Source organism: Pelophylax lessonae (genome assembly GCF_965119305.1).
Source record: "Pelophylax lessonae genome assembly, chromosome: 6".
NCBI classification, from domain to species: domain Eukaryota; kingdom Metazoa; phylum Chordata; class Amphibia; order Anura; family Ranidae; genus Pelophylax; species Pelophylax lessonae.
In genome coordinates, this window is record NC_138773.1 from 43,365,920 (window position 1) to 43,387,868 (window position 21,949).

Here is a 21,949-nt window from a genome sequence, read left to right on the forward strand (position 1 = left end):
TCAAAAAAACATGAGAAGGTGTGTAATAGAAAACCTGTGTGGTTGAGTCATTGTGTCTTGGGCAGAGAAAGAGTTACGTGAACAGGGTGGATCTCATTTTATGTGCTTACTTCCTGATTGCAGAAGCCCTTTCACTTTTGTCTCCTTGTCTCTGTCAATAAGACAGATCAGCCAATTCCAGCAACTCCTCTGTAGACGATCATATCAGAATTAAAATTTTTCTCAGGAATGGCAACTTCGAGCCTGAGAGACGAGCTGAACTGCAGCATCTGCCTGAACCTTTATACAGAGGCCGTATCACTAAAATGTGGACACAACTTTTGCCGGGACTGTATTGTGACTGTGCTGGATACGCAGAAGAAGAAGTCTAGCAATTATTCCTGTCCGGAGTGCAGACAGCAGTATAAAGAGCGCCCTCCACTGGAGAAGAACAGGAAGTTGTGTAACATTGTGGATAATTTCAGATCTGCTCACCCAAAGGACACAGAGGTCTTCTGTACGTACTGTGATCCTCCTGTACCAGCTACCAAAACATGTCTTCATTGTGAGGCCTCATTTTGTACTAAACACCTCAAAAATCACAGCAAGTCAACAGATCACATATTAACTGATCCCACCACATCATTTGAAGACAGAAAATGCTCCATACATAAAGAGATCCTAAAATATTACTGCACAGAGGACAGTGCCTGTATCTGTATGTCCTGCTGGGTGGCTGGAGACCACAAAGGACACCAGGTGGAGCTTCTGAATGAGGCCTCTGAGAAGAAGAAAGAGAAAATGAAAGATGTTACTGAGAAACTGAACAATGACAGACAAGAGACTGAGAAGAGAATCCAGAATCTGGAAAATCACAGGACGGGAGAAAAAAGAAAAGCAGCTGATGTCACCGGGAGAGTCACTGAGCTGTTTAGAGACATCAGGAGACATCTGGATGATGAAGAGAAGAGAATCCTGACTGAGGTCTCCAGACAGGAGGAGAAGATCTCCCAGTCAGTCTGTGATATGATCCAGAAGCTGGAGACACAGAAGAATGAGCTGGCCAGGAAGATTAATCAGATTGAAGAACTATGCAAAATTCAAGATCCATTAACTGTCTTAAAGAAGGCACAAAACAGAGATGAAATTGTTCCTGAGATAGGTGATACCATCAGCAATGTAAGAGATGTCGGATGTCTGGATGAAGGAATGATCTCACAGATGCTCCACAGAGGACTTCTCCACTTTACTGACACTCTGATAGATCTGAAGATAAAGAGACAATTCTCAGTGATGGAGAAATCAGACATCTTACTGGATATAAACACTGCTGATAATTGCATCATTATATCCGAGGATCTGAGGACAGCCTCCTACAGTGACATCTGTCAGAACAGGCCGGAGGGTCCAGAAAGGTTTAAATCTAAACAGGTACTAAGTACAAACAGCTTCACATCAGGAAAACATTACTGGGAGGTGGATGTGAGAGGTGCAGAGAAATGGCTGATAGGGGTGGCCAATCACAGCATAGAGAAGAAGATAGCAGGAAATGAATCATTTATAGGCTATAATGACAAATCATGGGGTCTTGCTGTTGTCACGCGCTTCGTAGCAACACACAATAATAAACAGATTGCACTAAGCGCAGATTCTCCTGTGAAATTAGTGGGAATATATTTGGATTATGAGGGCGGTCGTCTGTCCTTCTATCAGCTATGTGACCCCATCAGACACCTCCACACCTTCACCGCCACCTTCACTGAACCCCTCTATGCTGCTTTATATGTGTTTGTAAAATGCTCTATCAGAATTAAGAAATAAATAGCAATGGCAGAAATAAGAACAAAATAATTTTAATACATATACAAATGGTTTTGAATAGAGCAGGGAAGGGTTACAACCTTTGTAGTGTTTTTATTGTTATCTGCATCCACATTGGAGAGATTCTGTTTGTCTTGGTGATCATTGTAGAGTTAGAAAAAAAATTAAATTTGAATTTTTTTTACCAGAACAAGAGTTGCAGCAACAAGAAAAGTCCCCATTCTTCCAATAGGGACACTGGTTCTGGTGGCAAGAAGAGCATTCCCCTCAGTTTGGGGAGATTGGCTCTCACTTCCTGTTGTGTGCAAGTGAAGAGTATTTTCCCCAACAGAACAAAAATAGTACAAAAAAATCAAATTTTTTTGTACTATTCTAGTACTATTCTACTAATCTAGGTTTTACCTTTCTCTACTCTTTCCATAAATAAATGCATTTAATTATATTTTAAATTTGAAAGCAGTAATAAACCCAAAAGCAAACTATTATATTGCAGCTCACCAGTTCTTAGATGTGATAGTTTTCTTTTCCTGGCAGTCTCCATGGCAGCCTACGTGTGGGTTAACCCCGCCTCCTCTCCAATGGTATAGGACCCCCCTCTATAAATTTCAGCTTGCAGGCACAGCCAGTGTTCCTTTTTTGTCCTCCTCCAAGGACCAACTATTTGGATTATTTCCTGTTGGAATTTGGTCGGCTTACCTCAGAATGAAAAGTCGGTGTCTATGTCCAGGGCCCAGCCACGGGCGGGTGAGTGACATTTCAAAATCCCCTTTGGCTGATAACTGTGCGGTGCTTCGGATGGCCGACGGATATCCTGACAGGGTCTGAAGATTTGTCTCCTCCATGGCAGTGTTTTTGTTATGTTTGTTTGTCTCCAAACTATCTTTCTTTGCTATCCCTGGTGGCCCAATGGCGGCTGGAACGCTCCGTGCGTTCCAGCCATCTCCTTCCTGCTTCCCCTCCGCTCAGTCCGGCGGACGCATGCGCTGTATGGTAATGGAGCTCCGCTCGCTGCCTGCGCATGCGCACTTCGCCGCAATCGGAAGCGAGGCCTGGTCCGCGCATGCGCTCTTGCGATCACGGCCGGCCATCGCTGACGTCATCCTGGCGCGAAAATTTAAACGCCTGTCAGCTCCAGAGCATTTGGGAATGCACTGTGGGCATAGCGACGTCTTCCCGGTACCTTGTCCGTTTGTTTACCAGGTATGTGGGGACCGGATGCTGCATACCTTTTTGTGGTATGCAGGGGGGGGGGAGAGCGGTTGGATGCATATTAGGACAACACCTGAATGTTCCTTATTGCTTTGTAGTGATCCCTGTATGCTCTACTTCCTAGTGAGTTTGTGGTTTTGCCTGAAACATGGATCCTGCTTCACCGCCCTCTTGTGGCCAGCCCTCTCACAACAGGTGAGTGCTGGTACATTTAGAGGGATATGAAGGGAGGGATGCTGGCTCATGATTCATGGCTAAATCCTGTGTCTCCCTGGATTTCTCTTTCTCCCAGCTCCTCCAGGTCTGGTCAAGAAAGAGACCCTGTCAGGCCACGAAGAGAATCATCTTCAAGGTCAAGACGCCGTGAGTCTCCATCAGGGAGCAGACATGAGAGGAGACGCTCACATTCCTCCTCCAGACACCGCACACACCGCCACAGTAGCCATACGGCCCAGAGAGCCTGTTGGGGTTGTGGGGCGCATGTCCCGGAGGACAAGTCCCTTTGCGAGCCCTGTTTCGCTCGTGCAGCTGGTGAAAGAGAGTCTGAAGATCAGAGATTGGAATCCCTGGTGAAACGGATTGTCCAACAATCCATGAAAGAGTGGAATGCTAGTCCCACACCTGGATCCGCTACGCCCAGCTCTCCTGCTGATGCTCCTGAAGAGCAAGGTCCCTCTCAGCCAAGCTTCACTTCCGGGAAATCCTCAGAGAGCGATTCGGAAGAAGAGGAAGGTGCAGTTGGGGGTTTTGATTTTGCCCTTGTTGCACCTCTCATAAGAGCAGTCAAAGAGGCTCTGAAATGGGAAGATCCCAGTACCCCACAAGTAAAACAGAGAAGGTTTTTCAAACATTTGGGGAAAGAGCGGCTAAACTTTCCGCTCCTGTCAGAATTGAAGGATGTCATCCTAGAAGAGTGGAGTAAAGGGGACAGCAAGACCTCCTTATCCTCCAAACTGTCCAAGTTGTATCCTTTTAAATCGGAAGAAGTCAGTCACCTGGAATCAGCTCCTCTGGTTGATGCTGCAGTTTCCAGACTGGCTAAACACGTTACACTCCCGCTGGATAATGCGGTGTCCTTTAAAGACCCTCTGGATAGGAAGATGGACTTGGATTTAAAAAGAATTTATGTCACAGCCGGTGCGGCTTGTAAACCTGTGCTAGCACTAGCAGCCATGTCTAAGGCCATGGAAACCTGGGTTTCTGATGTTGAACTAAAATTAAGAAGTGTGTCTGAAGATGCAGTAGAGAACTCTCCTGTTCAGGAACTGAAGTTAGCTTCTGTGTTTCTTGGAGAAGCATCCATTGATGTGTTACGTCTCTTATCCAGATCCATGTTGGCTTCTGTCACAGCCAAACGGGCCCTGTGGTTGCGTCCCTGGCTGGCAGACCCAGCCTCTAAACAGGCTTGGTGCAAAATCCCTTTTGAAGGTTCCTCTTTATTTGGAAACAAATTGGATAATGCAATTACTAAAGTGACGGGTGGAAAGTCAGGTCTCCTTCCCCAAGATAGGCGCCTCTTTGGCCCTAAGAAGCAGCAACCAAGAAAGCAGTTTGCAGAGCGATCAAAGGATGCCCGCTCATATAGGCCTGGGCGAGATTACAGGAGAAATTGGAAGAGCAGCCAAGCATCCTCTCGTAAGCCGGTCAGAGGCTCAGCACCTTCCGGTCAAGAAACCTCGAAGTCCTTTTGAGATTGGGCCCGTTCAGACATGCCAGGTGGGGGCACGCCTGCTCCGCTTTCAGCGTGTCTGGGCGGCCTCAATCTCAGACTTCTGGACCATCAGGACAGTGTCCACAGGACACACATGGACTTTCTCAACAGATCCCGTGTCCAGATTTATTCCCACTCGCTTGCCTTCTCAGGACGAGAAAAGAAACGTTTTGCTCGACTATGTAAGCACTTTGGTAGCTCAGGGCGCAATAATTCCGGTGCCCGTGCAGGAAAGATTCCAAGGCGTATACTCGCCCCTCTTTCTAGTACAGAAGAAGAATGGATCCTGGCGCCCTGTGATAGATCTCACCTATCTCAACAGGTTCATCAAGAACGAAAAGTTCAAAATGGAAACCTTATCTACTATCCAGAAAGCAGTACTTCCAGGAGACTGGCTAGTGTCAATAGATCTCAAAGACGCGTATTTCCATGTGCCTATAGCAGTAAACTTCCACAAGTACCTTCGTTTCGCGGTAGAACATCAACACTTCCAGTTCATCTGCCTTCCTTTTGGCCTGTCCACATCCCCAAGGGTGTTTTCCAAGGTCCTTCTAGCTGTGGTGGCTCTAATCAGAACAAAGGGTGTACGTCTACATCACTACTTGGACGATCTTCTACTGTTGTCACAAGACCGGGATCAACTTTTGTTCCACAGGGACCTGGTCACTACAACTCTCATGGAGTTCGGGTGGTTGTTGAATCTTCAAAAAAGTCATCTGGAGCCCTCTCAACATCTGGTCTATCTAGGGGCTCAATTCAACACCGTTCAGAATACACTTTCTCTGCCTCTAGAGAAAATCCCGGTGGTTCGGGAGAGGATCCTTCCAGCCCTCTCATCCTCTTTTCTGACGGCATCCCAGTGTCTCAAGATCATCGGCACAATGGTCTCGACGGCCCCTATGGTCAAGTGGGCACTGTGGCGAATGCGGCCCTTTCAGAGGGGCTTCCTTCGGCAGTGGAATCCGGAAGATCACGATCAGCATATCTTTATTTCCCACAGCATGAGGAGCAGCTTATTTTGGTGGCTCCAACGCAAGAACCTGCTCAATTGCCATTCTCTAGTCCCCATCACATGGGTCATCATTACAACCGACGCCAGCAACTCTGGCTGGGGAGCCCATTGCATGACAGAGGTGGCTCAAGGGAAATGGCCCCCGCAAGCCCACTCCCCGGTTTCCAACGTCCTGGAGCTTCGTGCGGCTTTTCTAGCTCTTCAAGCTTTCCATCATCTAATAGAAGGCAAATCCGTACTTCTTCGAATGGACAACACCATGGCAGTGGCTTATGTGAAAAGACAGGGCGGTACCAGGAGTCTCTCCCTTCTTCAAGAAGTAGACCCAATCATGACATGGGCCCAAGCCCATCTGTCCAACATCTCGGCGGCCTACATTCCGGGGCCACAGAATGTTCAGGCAGATTTCCTTTCCAGAGTTCAGTTGAATCACAACGAGTGGTCTCTCCACATAGACTCATTCAAGTGGATTCTGTCCCTAGGGGTCTCACCAGAAGTAGACCTGTTTGCATCTCCATGCAATCACAAGCTAGTCCGGTACTTCACACGCAGCAAGTGTCACCAAGCATGCGGAACGGATGCTCTGACCGACAGATGGGAATTCAGCAGGGCATATGCTTTTCCCCCATTTCCCATCATCCTCAGATTTCTTCAGAGACTCCAAGCAGAAGATGTGGAGATCGTCATGGTAGCCCCTCACTGGCCGAACAGGCCCTGGTTCCCACTTCTCCTGCAACTCAGCTATCGGAGCCCGATTCCCCTGCCCATCAAACCAGACCTTCTCTCGCAGGGAACAACATTACACCCCTGCCCCGCCTTGCTCAGGTTAACGGTCTGGTTCTTGAGAGGGAGAGGTTGGAGTCACTCGGATGCCCTCCTGGGGCAATCCCTACTTTAATGAACTCTAGGAGACCTAGCACGAACAGAGTTTACTGTAGAGTCTGGTTTAGATTCTTGGTATTCACGTACCCGGAGGGAAATCATTCCCTGAATTTCGGAGTTCAAGAAGTCCTGAAGTTCCTTCAAGCAGGTCTGGATAAGTCCCTATCAGTTGGGACTCTCAGGGTGCAAATATCAGCCTTATCGGTGTTCTCAGGGTTCTCCTGGGCCAAGCATATACTCATACAACAATTCTTCAAAGGTGCGGTCAGACTCAGACCTCAGAGGAAGCTAAGGTTCCCAAAATGGGACCTTCCCCTTGTCCTTAACGTCCTTTCAAGATCTAGTTTGTCGGACTCCATTAAAGATCTTACCATTAAAACAGCCTTTTTAGTAGCAATCACTTCAGCTAAAAGAGTTTCTGAGATCAGTTCTCTTGGTTATAAAGAACCTTTTCTCACGTTTTTCCCGGACCGAGTAGTCCTAATTCCGATGCTCAATTCCAATCCGAAGGTATCATCGGTTTTTCATGAGAACCAGGAGATTGTACTTCCTACCTTTCGTTCTTCAGAGGATAATGAACCTCATCCCTTGGATGTAGGGAAAACTCTTACGGAATATCTCCAGTCAACATCTTCTTTCAGACAATCGGATAATCTCTTCGTCCTTTTCTCAGGCAAGAATAGAGGGAAACGGGCCTCGTCAAGGTCCATTGCGGCCTGGATTGTGTCTGCCATTCAGCGAGCTTACTGTGTAGAGGGTTTGGCTCCTCCGGAGGCGGTGACAGCCCACTCGACGAGAAGCATCTCAACGTCCTGGGCGGCTTCACATCATGTTGCACCAGAAGTAGTCTGCAGAGCAGCTTCATGGTCTTCTGTAAATACGTTTATGACACATTATTGTGTGGAGCCAGCCTCCTTATCTTCAGTTAATTTTGGCTTGACTGTTTTGTCTGCTAATAATTTGAAGTAAAATTTGATTTGAAACATTCCCACCCGTGTGGTTTGGGCTAGTTATTTCCCACACGTAGGCTGCCATGGAGACTGCCAGGAAAACGGAAAATTCCTATCATACTTACCGTAATTTTCCTTTCCTGGTGGTCTCCATGGCAGCCGGAGTTCCCACCCTCTGGTCTTGGATTCGGCTAAGATATGGAACACTGGCTGTGCCTGCAAGCTGAAATTTATAGAGGGGGGTCCTATACCATTGGAGAGGAGGCGGGGTTAACCCACACGTAGGCTGCCATGGAGACCACCAGGAAAGGAAAATTACGGTAAGTATGATAGGAATTTTCCGTTTTTTAACCACTTTACCACCGGAGGATTTTGCGGTCTTACGTCCAGGCCACTTTTTGCGATTCGGCACTGTGCGAATTTAACTGACAATTGCGCGGTCGTGCGACGCCGTACCCAAACTAAATTTACGTCCTTTTTTTCCCACAAACAGAGCTTTCTTTTGGTGGTATTTGATCACATGTGTGATTTTTATTTTTTGCGCTATAAACAAAAAAAGAGCGTTTATTTTGAAAAAATAACAATATTTTTAAAATTTTTTATATGAAATTCCCCCCCAAAAAAATGTAAAAATCAAAATTTTTTTAAATTTTTGGCCAATATGTTTTCTGCTACCTATGTTTGGTAAAAAAAAAATCACATAAGCGTTTTTTGATTGGTTGGCGCAAAAGTTATTGCGTTTACTAACTAAGGGAAAGATTTCTGTCATTTTTGGTGTTTTTTTTTTTAACGAGAAATGGCGGCGATCTGCGATTTTTTTTGCGGAACTGCGACATTGCGGCGGACAGATCGAACCCTTGACTGACATTTTTGACACTTTTTGGGGGTACCAGTGACATTATTACAGTAATCAGTGCTATACATATGCACTGTTACTGTAAAAATGACACTGGCAGGGAAGGGGTTAACTTTATTGGAGAAGGAGGGGTTAAGTGTGTCCCTAGGGGCGTGTTTCTAACTGTGAAGGGATGTGGCTTGTTGTGTAACAACAGAGATATACAATCCTGCATAGCAGGGCCGTATGATCTCTGTTCTTACACAGGGGAGAATGACAGATGGCTTTGTTTACATTAGCCGCCTGCCTTTCTCCCTTCACAGCGGACGATTTGGAGTGGCCGGCGGACATCGGGTCTGCCCGTCACACGCACGGGTGGGGGGGGGTCCGTGAACGAGCGGGGCGCACGCTCGCCCCCTAGAGCCTCACAGACTAGGGACGTAGCCCTACGTCGCTTTGCCTGTGAGAGGCTGACTGCCGCAGTAAATATACTGTGGGCGGTCGGCAAGTGGTTAAAGAGGCAGTAAACTCTTCCGTTTTTTTTTTTTTAGTTTTTTTCTTCCCTGCAAAGTAAATGCATTATGTGACACTTATATTAAAAAAGAATAGCGCGCAAATGCAAAAGAAATTACTACCAAATCTGAAGAGAGTCCATAAATAAAAATGGGGGTTTGGTCCCACCATATGGCCTTATCGTGCTCAAGCCCACTACTGCGTCAAAGTACCCCATTATCAGTGGGTCCTACACTATCCATGAAAAAGAGATGAATCCAGCCCTTCTAACCCTTGGAGACAACACTCCTTGCTGGGAAAAATGTGCAAATGCACTACAGGGGACTCCTCCTATATCCATTTGATGGTGGACACTGATTGAGTACAGGTGTGTGTGGGGGGTGGGGAGGGCTGCTCAACCTCGATAGTCTGGTCAGACCGAATACATAATAAACAGGCAAAAAATTTGGGGGAGCATACCCATGTATTTCCAAAGCTGCTGCAGCTATGAACCAAAAGACATGTATATTAAAAAAGAATAGCGCGCAAATGCAAAAGAAATTACTACCAAATCTGAAGAGAGTCCATAAATAAAAATGGGGGTTTGGTCCCACCATATGGCCATATCGTGCTCAAGCCCACTACTGCGTCAAAGTACCCCATTATCAGTGGGTCCTACACTATCCATGAAAAAGAGATGAATCCAGCCCTTCTAACCCTTGGAGACAACACTCCTTGCTGGGAAAAATGTGCAAATGCACTACAGGGGACTCCTCCTATATCCATTTGATGGTGGACACTGATTGAGTACAGGTGTGTGTGGGGGGTGGGGAGGGCTGCTCAACCTCGATAGTCTGGTCAGACCGAATACATAATAAACAGGCAAAAAATTTGGGGGAGCATACCCATGTATTTCCAAAGCTGCTGCAGCTATGAACCAAAAGACATGTATATTAAAAAAGAATAGCGCGCAAATGCAAAAGAAATTACTACCAAATCTGAAGAGAGTCCATAAATAAAAATGGGGGTTTGGTCCCACCATATGGCCTTATCGTGCTCAAGCCCACTACTGCGTCAAAGTACCCCATTATCAGTGGGTCCTACACTATCCATGAAAAAGAGATGAATCCAGCCCACTGATAATGGGGTACTTTGACGCAGTAGTGGGCTTGAGCACGATATGGCCATATGGTGGGACCAAACCCCCATTTTTATTTATGGACTCTCTTCAGATTTGGTAGTAATTTCTTTTGCATTTGCGCGCTATTCTTTTTTAATATACATGTCTTTTGGTTCATAGCTGCAGCAGCTTTGGAAATACATGGGTATGCTCCCCCAAATTTTTTGCCTGTTTATTATGTATTCGGTCTGACCAGACTATCGAGGTTGAGCAGCCCTCCCCACCCCCCACACACACCTGTACTCAATCAGTGTCCACCATCAAATGGATATAGGAGGAGTCCCCTGTAGTGCATTTGCACATTTTTCCCAGCAAGGAGTGTTGTCTCCAAGGGTTAGAAGGGCTGGATTCATCTCTTTTTCATGGATAGTGTAGGACCCACTGATAATGGGGTACTTTGACGCAGTAGTGGGCTTGAGCACGATATGGCCATATGGTGGGACCAAACCCCCATTTTTATTTATGGACTCTCTTCAGATTTGGTAGTAATTTCTTTTGCATTTGCGCGCTATTCTTTTTTAATATACATGTCTTTTGGTTCATAGCTGCAGCAGCTTTGGAAATACATGGGTATGCTCCCCCAAATTTTTTGCCTGTTTATTATGTATTCGGTCTGACCAGACTATCGAGGTTGAGCAGCCCTCCCCACCCCCCACACACACCTGTACTCAATCAGTGTCCACCATCAAATGGATATAGGAGGAGTCCCCTGTAGTGCATTTGCACATTTTTCCCAGCAAGGAGTGTTGTCTCCAAGGGTTAGAAGGGCTGGATTCATCTCTTTTTCATGGATAGTGTAGGACCCACTGATAATGGGGTACTTTGACGCAGTAGTGGGCTTGAGCACGATATGGCCATATGGTGGGACCAAACCCCCATTTTTATTTATGGACTCTCTTCAGATTTGGTAGTAATTTCTTTTGCATTTGCGCGCTATTCTTTTTTAATATACATGTCTTTTGGTTCATAGCTGCAGCAGCTTTGGAAATACATGGGTATGCTCCCCCAAATTTTTTGCCTGTTTATTATGTGACACTTACCTGCAAACAAAGCCCACATTGTCCCTGCTTGCAGCTGCATCCATCTTCGCACGTCTTCCTTCCGGGTCTGCAGACTCCGGCTGTATTACTGGCTGGGAGCCACGTGACGTCACTCCCGTGCATACGCGCAGGAGCTGGCGGTCACGGCACTGGGCTCTGAAGAAACGGCATGGGTGGCCATTCCTTCAGAGCACATGCGCCGATGACATCGGCTGCATTCAATGTAAATATCTCCTAAACTGTGCAAGTTTAGGAGATGTTTACAGTACGTATAGGTAAGCCTTATTAAAGACTTGCCTATAGGTAAAAGTTATAAAGGTGGGTTTACAACCTCTTTAAAGTGTTACTAAACCCAGGAGCCTGCAGTCACTATATCTACTCTCCCACAGTACACAGAACATGGAAATGCAATTCGTAATTAGTAAATATAAACTGCTAATTACCTTTTCTCATCAGCAGTATATAGCAGTCTTGTGACTTCTATCAGTGTCCAGCTGAGCACTGGTTAAAGCTTGTAGAAGGAGATTTCCTTCACCTCTGACTGTCCTATGAGGCTGCATGATCCATGACCATCTGTCTGAAGAGTACTGATTGGCCCTGTGCTGTTCACATGCACCCTCCCAAAAAAAAAAAAATTCTCTAGTAATACACACCAAACTGAGCATGTGAAAAGGGCCCTTCAAGGCTCTGTACTATCAGCAGATGGATTGGGGACTGGGGAAGAAGGGGAGGATCAGAGGAGACAGGATCAAACAGCCTTTTTACACAATGCACATATTTAACTAATTAGGTTCCTCAGTGAGTATAACAAGCATGCTTTATTACATATACAGACTGATTTTACTGTTGTGGGTTTAGTCACACTTTAAGCAGGCCGTAGATGGGTAGTATTTTTTGTTTGGCCAATGTGCTGAACAAAAAAAGATGTCAGATTGCTCCATGTACACAAGCGTGGTGGATGGAGGAATCCCTCCTGCTGGGACATTGTATTCTAACAGCAGGGATTGCTGCTTTCAGATATTGACCAGCAGCTGCATCTGCTGATCGATCAAAATATTCCAGCATACGCCTTTGGTAGATGTTGGTAGATGTTGATCAAATGATCGGCCTCTGGTGAGCAGGGATAGTCACGCATTGATTGAAATTTAACTAGTTCCTACTGACCCAGCTCCCTCTCCCACTCGGCAGCTAGGACTCCGACCCGGTGGTCACGATTGCCGCCGGCCAACCGCGATTGCTCCCCGCTGAGAGAGAAGGACGGGCAGTTGTTGTAAACACAGCCGACCGTTCTTCTCTTTGGAATGATCACAGAGCGCCTGTGATCCTTCTATAGAGGATCACAGGTCTCTATGGCCATTTCAGAAGCCCCTCCCCCATAGTTAGTAAACACCCCCTAGGCTCACATTTATTGCATATTTTTAGCACTGATTACTGTAGTAATGTCACAGGTCCCCCGAAAGTGTCAACAATGTCAGTTAGGGGTCCGATCTGCCCGCCGCAATGTCGCAGTCCCGCTAGAAATTGCAGATTGCCGCCATTACTAGTAAAAAAAAAAATAATAAAAATGACCTAAATCTTTCCCCTAGTTTGTAGATGCGATAACTTTTATGCCAACCAATCAAAATACGCTTATTGGGATTTTTTTTACTAAAAATATGTAGCAGAATACAAATTGGCCTAAAATGATGAATAAATATGATTTTTAAATTTTTTTGGGAATGTTATATAGCAGAAAGTAAAAAATATTATTATTTTTTTTTTTTCAGAATTGTCACTCTTTTTTTGTTTATAGTGCAAAAAATAAAAATCGCAGAGGTGATCAAATACCACCAAAAGAAAGCTCTATTTGTGGGAAAAAAGGACGTCAATTTTATTTGGGTACAGCGTCGCATGACCGCAAAATTGTCAATTAAAGTAATGCAGTGCCGTATCACAAAAAATGGCCTGGTCATTAGGGGGTAAAACCTTCCGGTCCAGAACTGGTTAAGGTGCTACATGAAACTTGATCAATCAGGGCTACATAATCTATGTAATAATCTCATATTATGGTTTTTAATGGAGGAATATAAATACGCATATACATGTTTCACGCATTATTCTTATCTCCATTTTGCTATGGTTACTTTTATATTATCTAGACTGGAGATATTATAAATCAATAGTCTTAGGGATGAGGGAAATATACAATATACTCTATAAAAGATTTACAGTATATAGCATTGTGATTAATGTATCTGGGATCTGTGTCAGATATGATTTTTTTCTGATTTTACTGTTTTATTTGTTACCTTTGAGTTTAAACAAATTTTTTTCTGATTTTACTGTTTTATTTGTTACCTTTGAGTTTAAACAAATTAAAAGTTTTTTTTTTCAAAACCTTGTAGAAAAGATTTTCTTCTTTCATCATCTTCATCTCCACTGTGACAAAAACGTTTTTAATATTGCTCCATCTTTACTTTATAATGATAACTTTTACATTTTCATTCAGGGTTATGCCTGGTACACACTGATAGTTTTTTTTTTTTTTTGTTCAACCCAGCAGGTTGAACAAAAAAAAACCTGACAGCTCCAGTTGGAGCCACTGGACTAACAGTGCGATGTTAGTACAGCAATCTCCCCCGCTGAGCCCTTGGGTTCTAACCGAGGGACGGCCACAGCAGAACACTCCAGTAAGCGTTCTCAGCTATTCACTCAAACACAGAAATCAGTCCTTGGCTTGTTTTTTTTGTTGTTTTTATTACAGGATGACAACTTGGATGAGGTAGGGAACTATGGGATGCCCAAATTGAAATCGTCCAAAATACTGAACCAGAGTGGGCCTGGCAGGGGACCGAGAATCCCATAAATAGACATTGGAGAACATTCTAGAAAATAATGGGTGGAAGCTAGGAGGGGTTGCCGTAAATATTTATGAGCCCTCAACCAATCCCCAAGAGTGGGCCTGGCAGGGGACTAAGAATCCCATAAATAGACATTGGCCAAGCCAGTAGGGGAGTCGGTGGAAGATGGAGAAGCAGTGCTGAGGGAGGCTGTCGGTGGCCTTTGAGGGACCCCTGCCACGAAGGGGTGATACCATGGGCTGAAGCTCAGGAAAGCTGGCCTGGAAGGATCCCCTTACAGGAGGCAATTGGAGGGATCTTTCCAGTGGCGGCCCGTGCATAAGGGGGCGGCAGAGCGCCGCCCCCCCTAAAAAAAAAAGAAAAAAAAATGACAAAAAGAACAAATAAAGTTTTGAAAAAAAAAATCGTGTTCGCAGGCCTATGCGCTGGGCCTAATGGCTATGGGGGGGGGGGGTTTACGACCCATAAGAGGCGCCGATTGGCTGCCTTCTGGGGGCGTAACCTGGGCGCAGGAAAAAGCGCTGAGCCACCATCACCTTCGTGATATCCTGGCTGTGATTGGTCCAGTCTCCAGCCTGGACCAATCATCATCCAGGACATCGCTGACTCGCAATGGGGGCGGTGTCGATGCGTGCGTCAGTCACGCACCGTCACCGCCCGATCTCCTTCCCGCCGCCCGGACCGGAAGACAGAAGACTGAAGAGGAGGACGTCCACGGCGCTGCTCGTCTCGGTTCCCGGAATCCCGCCATCCCGCCGCCGTCAGAAGGTAAGTGATTGAAGCCGACCTGTGCCCTCACCTGTGCCATGCCTATGCCATCACCTGTGCCATCACCTGTGCCATGCCCATGCCATCACCTGTGCCATGCCTATGCCATCACCTGTGCCATCACCTGTGCCATGCCTATGCCATCACCTGTGCAATGCCTATGCCATCACCTGTGCCATGCCTATACCATCACCTGTGCCATGCCTATACCATCACCTGTGCCATCACCTGTGCCATGCCTATGCCATCACCTGTGCCATCACCTGTGCCATGCCTATGCTATCACCTGTGCCATGCCTATGCCATCACCTATGTCATCACATGTGCCATGCCTATGCCATCACCTGTGCCATGCCTATGCCATCACCTGTGCCATGCCTATGCCATCACCTGTGCCATGCCTATACCATCACCTGTGCCATGCCTATACCATCTATATATAAAAACAGCTGCGCTATGCACCAATAAACTAAAAATAATGAATAATTCACATTGACCTTAATTCACAATAATCAAGTAAATTAATACAGAAAGCAGCTACACAGAAAATGACCCTGATAAGTCATGAAGCATAACATACATAAATTTGTAGCGCTAACACTTAGGTTGAGAAAGTCCTTAAAGTTAAAAAGGGAAACAGTCTTTTTAAGAACAATCCAGGTGTTGGAGAACCACGTGCAAATTGGAAAATTGTGTGAGCAATCCTTCCTTCCTTCAAGGGCTACGTGACACAGACCACCACCAAGATAAGTATCAAAAATACCCTTACCAGATAACACCACAAACTGAGTAATCAAATGGTATGGACCTCAAAAACAGTTGATCGACCCTGATGGATGTCCTGGGAAATCATGAACACCGGAGTCCTCCCGCATATTAATCATAAACATACAAAAGAAAGGCTCTCATGGTGTAGTAAGCTCGATAAAAGGGAATTTATTGATAAAAATCCTATAATGCACTCACATGATTGCAGAGAATTAGCAGCGTTTGGAAGCGTGCATCTCTGGATGTTTCCAACCAAAAAGATGGCCGCCGTCGTCGTCCACTGCACATGCGCCCGCCTCTGCCAATGGGGCCGCCCGACGTACGATTCGTCACACGAAACGTACGTCGGGCGGCCCCATTGGCGGAGGCGGGCGCATGTGCAGTGGACGACGACGGCGGCCATCTTTTTGGTATGAAACATCCGGAGATGCACGCTTCCAAACGCTGCTAATTCTCTGCAATCATGTGAGTGCATTATAGGATTTTTATCAATAAATTCCCTTTTATCGAGCTTACTACACCATGAGAGCCTTTCTTTTGTATGTTTATGATTAATATGCGGGAGGACTCCGGTGTTCATGATTTCCCAGGACATCCATCAGGGTCGATCAACTGTTTTTGAGGTCCATACCATTTGATTACTCAGTTTGTGGTGTTATCTGGTAAGGGTATTTTTGATACCTATCTTGGTGGTGGTCTGTGTCACGTAGCCCTTGAAGGAAGGAAGGATTGCTCACACAATTTTCCAATTTGCACGTGGTTCTCCAACACCTGGATTGTTCTTAAAAAGACTGTTTCCTTTTTTAACTTTAAGGACTTTCTCAACCTAAGTGTTATGCCTATACCATCACCTGTGCCATCACCTGTGCCATCCCTATACCATCACCTGTGCCATCACCTGTGCCATGCCTATAACATCACCTGTGCCATGCCTATACCATCACCTGTGCCATACCTGTGCTATCACCTGTGCCATGCCTATGCCATCACCTTTGCCATCACCTGTGCCATGCCTATACCATCACCTGTGCCATGCCTATACCATCACCTGTGCCATGCCTGTGCCATGCCTATACCATCACCTGTGCCATGCCTATGCCATCACCTGTGCCATGCCTATACCATCACCTGTGCCATGCCTATACCATCACCTGTGCCTTACCTGTGCCATCACCTGTGCCATGCCTGTACCATCACCTGTGCCATGCCTGTGCCATCACCTGTGCCATGCCTGTACCATTACCTGTGCCATGCCTATACCATCACATGTGCCATGCCTATACCATCACCTGTGCCATGCCTGTACCATGACCTCAAAGTCATGCAATTTTTTTACCGCGTTTTTTGCCGCGAAGCAATACCTATTACATTTTTCTTTTTGCGCCCCCCCAAAAATTTTGAGCACCAGCCGCCACTGGATCTTTCTACCTACTTACAAAAAGTCCTCTTCTTCCTTCCACCTGCACAAATTTGGTTTCTTCATGTACAGCACCTGCTGATCACTGCTGGTGGAACTAACAGTCACTTTATTCGTTTAGCAGCAGCCCATTACAGGCAGGGAACATCCCATCCCTTTGTGGGTAAGTTAGCACATTGTGAAGTGAACAGCATCTCCTTCTGCCTCCCTGTAGACACTAAGCTTGGTTCTACCACTGCAGAAGACTACCAGCCCACCTGGCTGCTTGCTTTCTCAGTCCTTGGCACACACACATGGAGACTCCCCAGGGCAAGGTTAGATGAAGACTTGACACACCGCGGTCTTCAACAGAGACCTGCTACAGCTAACAGTCCTTGTCTTGTCCCTGAACCATGCTGATTTACTCACTGTCTCTCCTTGCTCTCTCCCGCATGAATCCCTCCAACTGCCTCCTGTGATGGGATCCTTCCAGGCCAGCTTTCCTGAGCACCAGCCCATGGTACCAACCCTCCGTGGCAGGGGTCCCTCAAAGGCCACTGGCAGCCTCCCTCAGCACTGGTTCTCCATCTTCCACTGACTCCCCTACTGGCTTGGCTTATGTTTACTTATGGGATTCTTGGTCCCCTGTCAGGCCCACTCTTTGGCATTGGCTGAGGACTAATAAATAAATAAGCAACCCCTCCTAGCTTCCACCCACTATTTTCTAAAACATTCTCCAACAATATAGGGGGAGGGGGAGGCACCAGAGAGCTGCCAGGATGAGTATATCCAGCCCTGAACTCCAATAACTCTGACCCAGATTCAAAGACTCCCTGGGACAAATTCTATTGAAGAGTTAAGCTGCATGTGGATGGTGATAAGTCAGCTAAAGAAGCTGAGGGTAAAGGTGATGGACTGGCCATTCATGTCTCCAGACCTAAACCCTATTGAGCATCTGTGGGGCATCCTCAAATGGAGGGTGGAGGAGCGTAAAGTCTCTAACATCCACAAGCTCCGTAATGTCGTCATGGAGGAGTGGAAGAGGACTCCGGTGGCAACCTGTGAAGCTCTGGTGAACTCCATGCCCAAGAGGGTTAAGGCAGTGCTGGAAAATAATGGCAGCCACACAACATATTGACACTTTGAGCCCAATGTGGACATTCTCATTTGGGTTTAGACATTAATGGCTGTATGTTGAATTATTTTGAGGGGACAGCAAATTTACACTGTTATACAAGCTGTACACTCACTACTTTACATTGTAGCAAAGTGTCATTTCTTCAGTGTTGTCACATGAAAAGATATATAATAAAATATTTATAAAAATGTGAGGGGTGTACTCACTTTTGAGAGATACTGTATATGCACTCAGCCAATGGAAAGGGGCTAATTGTGATGACTGGGATGTTGATCACACATGAAAGAAAAATTTTGATTGACAATACCTATATGTCATTTATAGCTACTTTATTCATTGAATAATGTCTGCTCTTGACATATACAGTATCTCACAAAAGTGAGTACACCCCTGACATTTTTGTAAATAATTTATTATATCTTTTCATGTGACAACACAAGGCAAATATTGTTTTTCCCACTTCGGATAGAGTAAGCGAGGGTGATCATCCCTGTAAGGTTTATTTTTGCCATCTGTGTCCCATTGTGATTTCCCTTTACTTCCTGTCCCATATCCAAACAGGAGAAGTGGGAGGAAATCCCTGTAAATTAACCACTTTACCTCTGGCCGCTGTGCCTCTCCTGTGGCACAGTGGCTCGTTATCGTCCAGCGACGTAGACCTACGTCGCTGGACTCCTCCCACTGTAGGCGGCGCTCGCGCGCCGCCGGAGGCACGCTCCCGCTGTTTTCATTCACAGCAGGAGACGGGCCAGAGGAGGAGCCGATTGCCGCCGCTCTTCCCCGATCGTTGGGGAATCTAGTTTGGAGATCCGCCCGCCTGTGTAAACAGAGCGGGCGGATCTCCTAAGTGACAGGGAGTGACAGATTGCAGGGTTCAGCATAGCTGAACATCCGATCTGTCCCTGACTCACTCAGTCACCTCCCCCCCTACACGTCAGTAAGCACCAGGCATACATTAACCCCTCCCTCTCCAATAAAATTAACCCCTTCCCTGCCAGTGTCATTTTTACAGTAACAGTGCATATCTATAGCACTGATTACTGCAGTAATGTCACTGGTACCCCCAAAAGTGTCAAAAATGTCAGTCAAGGGTCCGATCTGTCCGCCGCAATGTCGCAGTCCCGCAAAAAAATCGCAGATCGCCGCCATTACTCGTTAAAAAAAAAAAAACACCAAAAATGACAGAAATCTTTCCCTTAGTAAACGCAATAACTTTTGCGCAAACCAATCAAAATACGCTTATTGTAATTTTTTTTACCAAACATAGGTAGCAGAAAACAAATTGGCCAAAAATTTTAATAAGATTTGATTTTTACATATTTTTTGGGAGGAATTTCATATAAAAAAATGTCAAAAATATTGTTATTTTTTCAAAATAAACGCTTTTTTTTGTTTAGAGCGCAAAAAGTAAAAATCGCACAGGTGATCAAATACCACCAAAAGAAAGTTCTGTTTGTGGTAAAAAAAAGGACGTAAAATTCGTTTGGGTACGGCGTCGCACGACCGCGCAATTGTCAGTTAAATTTGCACAGTGCCGAATCGCAAAAAGTGGCCTGGACGTAAGACAGCAAAATCCTCTGGTGGTAAAGTGGTTAAAAGAATCTCTTGGTGACCCCCTGGTCACCAGAACTAGTGTCCCCTTGTTGGAAGATTTCCTCTCTATTACTTTTCTGGGGACAACCCAAAATTTGGGATTTTCTTTTACCTTCACTTTCATTGATAATTGTAAACAGGAAAAATAGAGAGAGTGAATCTCCTTAACAGGGACACAGACAGCAATAAAACCTGACAGGAGTTCTAATCCCTCTCAATTTTATCCAAAACTAAACAAAAAATAAAAAGTATTTAGTTATAATATACTTATACTATATGCTTAATAAAAAAGCTGTCAGATTAAAAATAAGAAAGCTTGAGAAGGCGTGTAATGTAAAATCTGTGTCTTGAGCAAAGAAAGGGTCACGTGAACAGGGTGGATCTCATTTTATGTGACTCAGCGTACTTCCTGATCACAAAACTCTTTCACTTTCATCTCCGTCTTTTAGGAATCTTTCCATAGGACAGATCAGCCGATCCCAACAAGACAATCATATCGGAATTGTATTTTTTTCTCCAGTATGGCGACTTCTAGCCTGAGAGAGGAGCTGATCTGCTCCATCTGCCTGAACCTTTATATGGATCCCGTATCACTGAAATGTGGACATAACTTCTGCTGGGATTGTATAGTAATTGTGCTGGATACACAGGAGGGGTCTGGTGTTTATTCCTGTCCGGAGTGCAGAGAGCAGTATACAGAGCGCCCTCCACTGGAGAAGAACAGGAAGTTGTGTAACATTGTGGATAATTTCAGATCTGCTCACCCGGAGGACATAGAGGTCTTCTGTACATACTGTGATCATCCCGTACCAGCTACTAAATCATGTCTGCTATGTGAGGCCTCTTTCTGCAATAAACACCTCAGAAATCACAGCAAGTCAGCAGATCACATACTAACTGATCCCACCACATCATTTGAAGACAGAAAATGTTCCATACATAAAGAGATCCTGAAATATTACTGCACAGAGGACAGTGCCTGTATCTGTATGTCCTGCTGGGTGGCTGGAGGCCACAAAGGACACCAGGTGGAGCTTCTGAATGAGGCCTCTGAGAAGAAGAAAGAGAAAATGAAAGATGTTACTGAGAAACTGAACAATGACAAACAAGAGACTGAGAAGAGAATCCAGAATCTGGGAAATCACAGGGTGGGAGAGAAAAGAAAAGCAGCTGATGTCACCGGGAGAATCACTGAGCTGTTTAGAGACATCAGGAAACATCTGGATGATGTAGAGAAGAGAGTCCTGACTGAGGTCTCCAGACAGGAGGAGAAGATCTCCCAGTCAGTCTGTGATATGATCCAGAAGCTGGAGACACAGAAGGATGAGCTGTCCAGGAAGATTAATCAGATTGAAGAACTATGCAAAATTCAAGATCCATTAACTGTCTTAAAGAAGGCACAAAACAGAGATGAAATTGTTAATGAGATAGGTGATACCATCAGCAATGTAAGAGATGTCGGATGTCTGGATGAAGGAATGATCTCACAGATGCTCCACAGAGGACTTCTCCACTTTACTGACAGTCTGATAGATCTGAAGATCAAGAAACAATTCTCAGTGATGGAGAAATCAGACATCTTACTGGATATAAACACTGCTGATAATTACATCATTATATCCGAGGATCTGAGGACAGCCTCCTACAGTGACATCTGTCAGAACAGGCCGGAGGGTCCAGAAAGGTTTAAATCTAAACAGGTACTAAGTACAAACAGCTTCACATCAGGAAAACATTACTGGGAGGTGGATGTGAGCGGAGCAGAGAAATGGCTGATAGGGGTGGCCAATCACAGCATAGAGAGGAAGATAGCCGGAAATGAATCATTTATAGGATATAATGACAAATCATGGGGTCTTGCTGTTGTCACGCGCTTCGTAGCAACACACAATAATAAACAGATTGCACTAAGCGCAGATTCTCCTGTGAAATTGGTGGGAATTTATTTGGATTATGATGAGGGCCGTCTGTCCTTCTACCAGATGTGTGACCCCATCAGACACCTCCACACCTTCACCGCCACCTTCACTGAGCCCCTCTATGCTGCTTTCTATGTGTTTGTAAAATGCTCTATCGGAATTAAGAAATAAATAGCAATGGCAGAAATAAGAACAAAAATTTTTAATACATATCTAAAGCCAAAACTTTTTTTTGGTTTTGAATAGAGCGGGGAAGGGTTACAACCTTGGTAGTGTTTTTATTGTAGTCTGCATCCACATTGGAGAGATTCTGTTTGTCTTGGTGATCATTGTAGAGTTAGAAAAACATTTTCAATTAGAATTTTTTTACCAGAACAAGAATTGCAGCAACAGGAAAAGTTACCATTCTTCCAATA

At 45.3% G+C, this 21,949-nt stretch overlaps 1 protein-coding gene across 1 annotated transcript; it reads left to right on the forward strand.

Annotated features, from left to right (window-relative positions):
- Nucleotides 1–228: 228 nt before the first annotated feature.
- LOC309558556 (uncharacterized protein) lies at nt 229–21,704 on the forward strand (the record flags this gene model as incomplete). Its single annotated transcript, XM_082261635.1, has 2 exons — nt 229–1,799; nt 20,135–21,704. The coding sequence occupies 2 exons, from the start codon at nt 229–231 to the stop codon at nt 21,702–21,704; spliced, it is 3,141 nt and encodes a 1,046-aa protein (XP_082117761.1).
- Nucleotides 21,705–21,949: the final 245 nt, after the last annotated feature.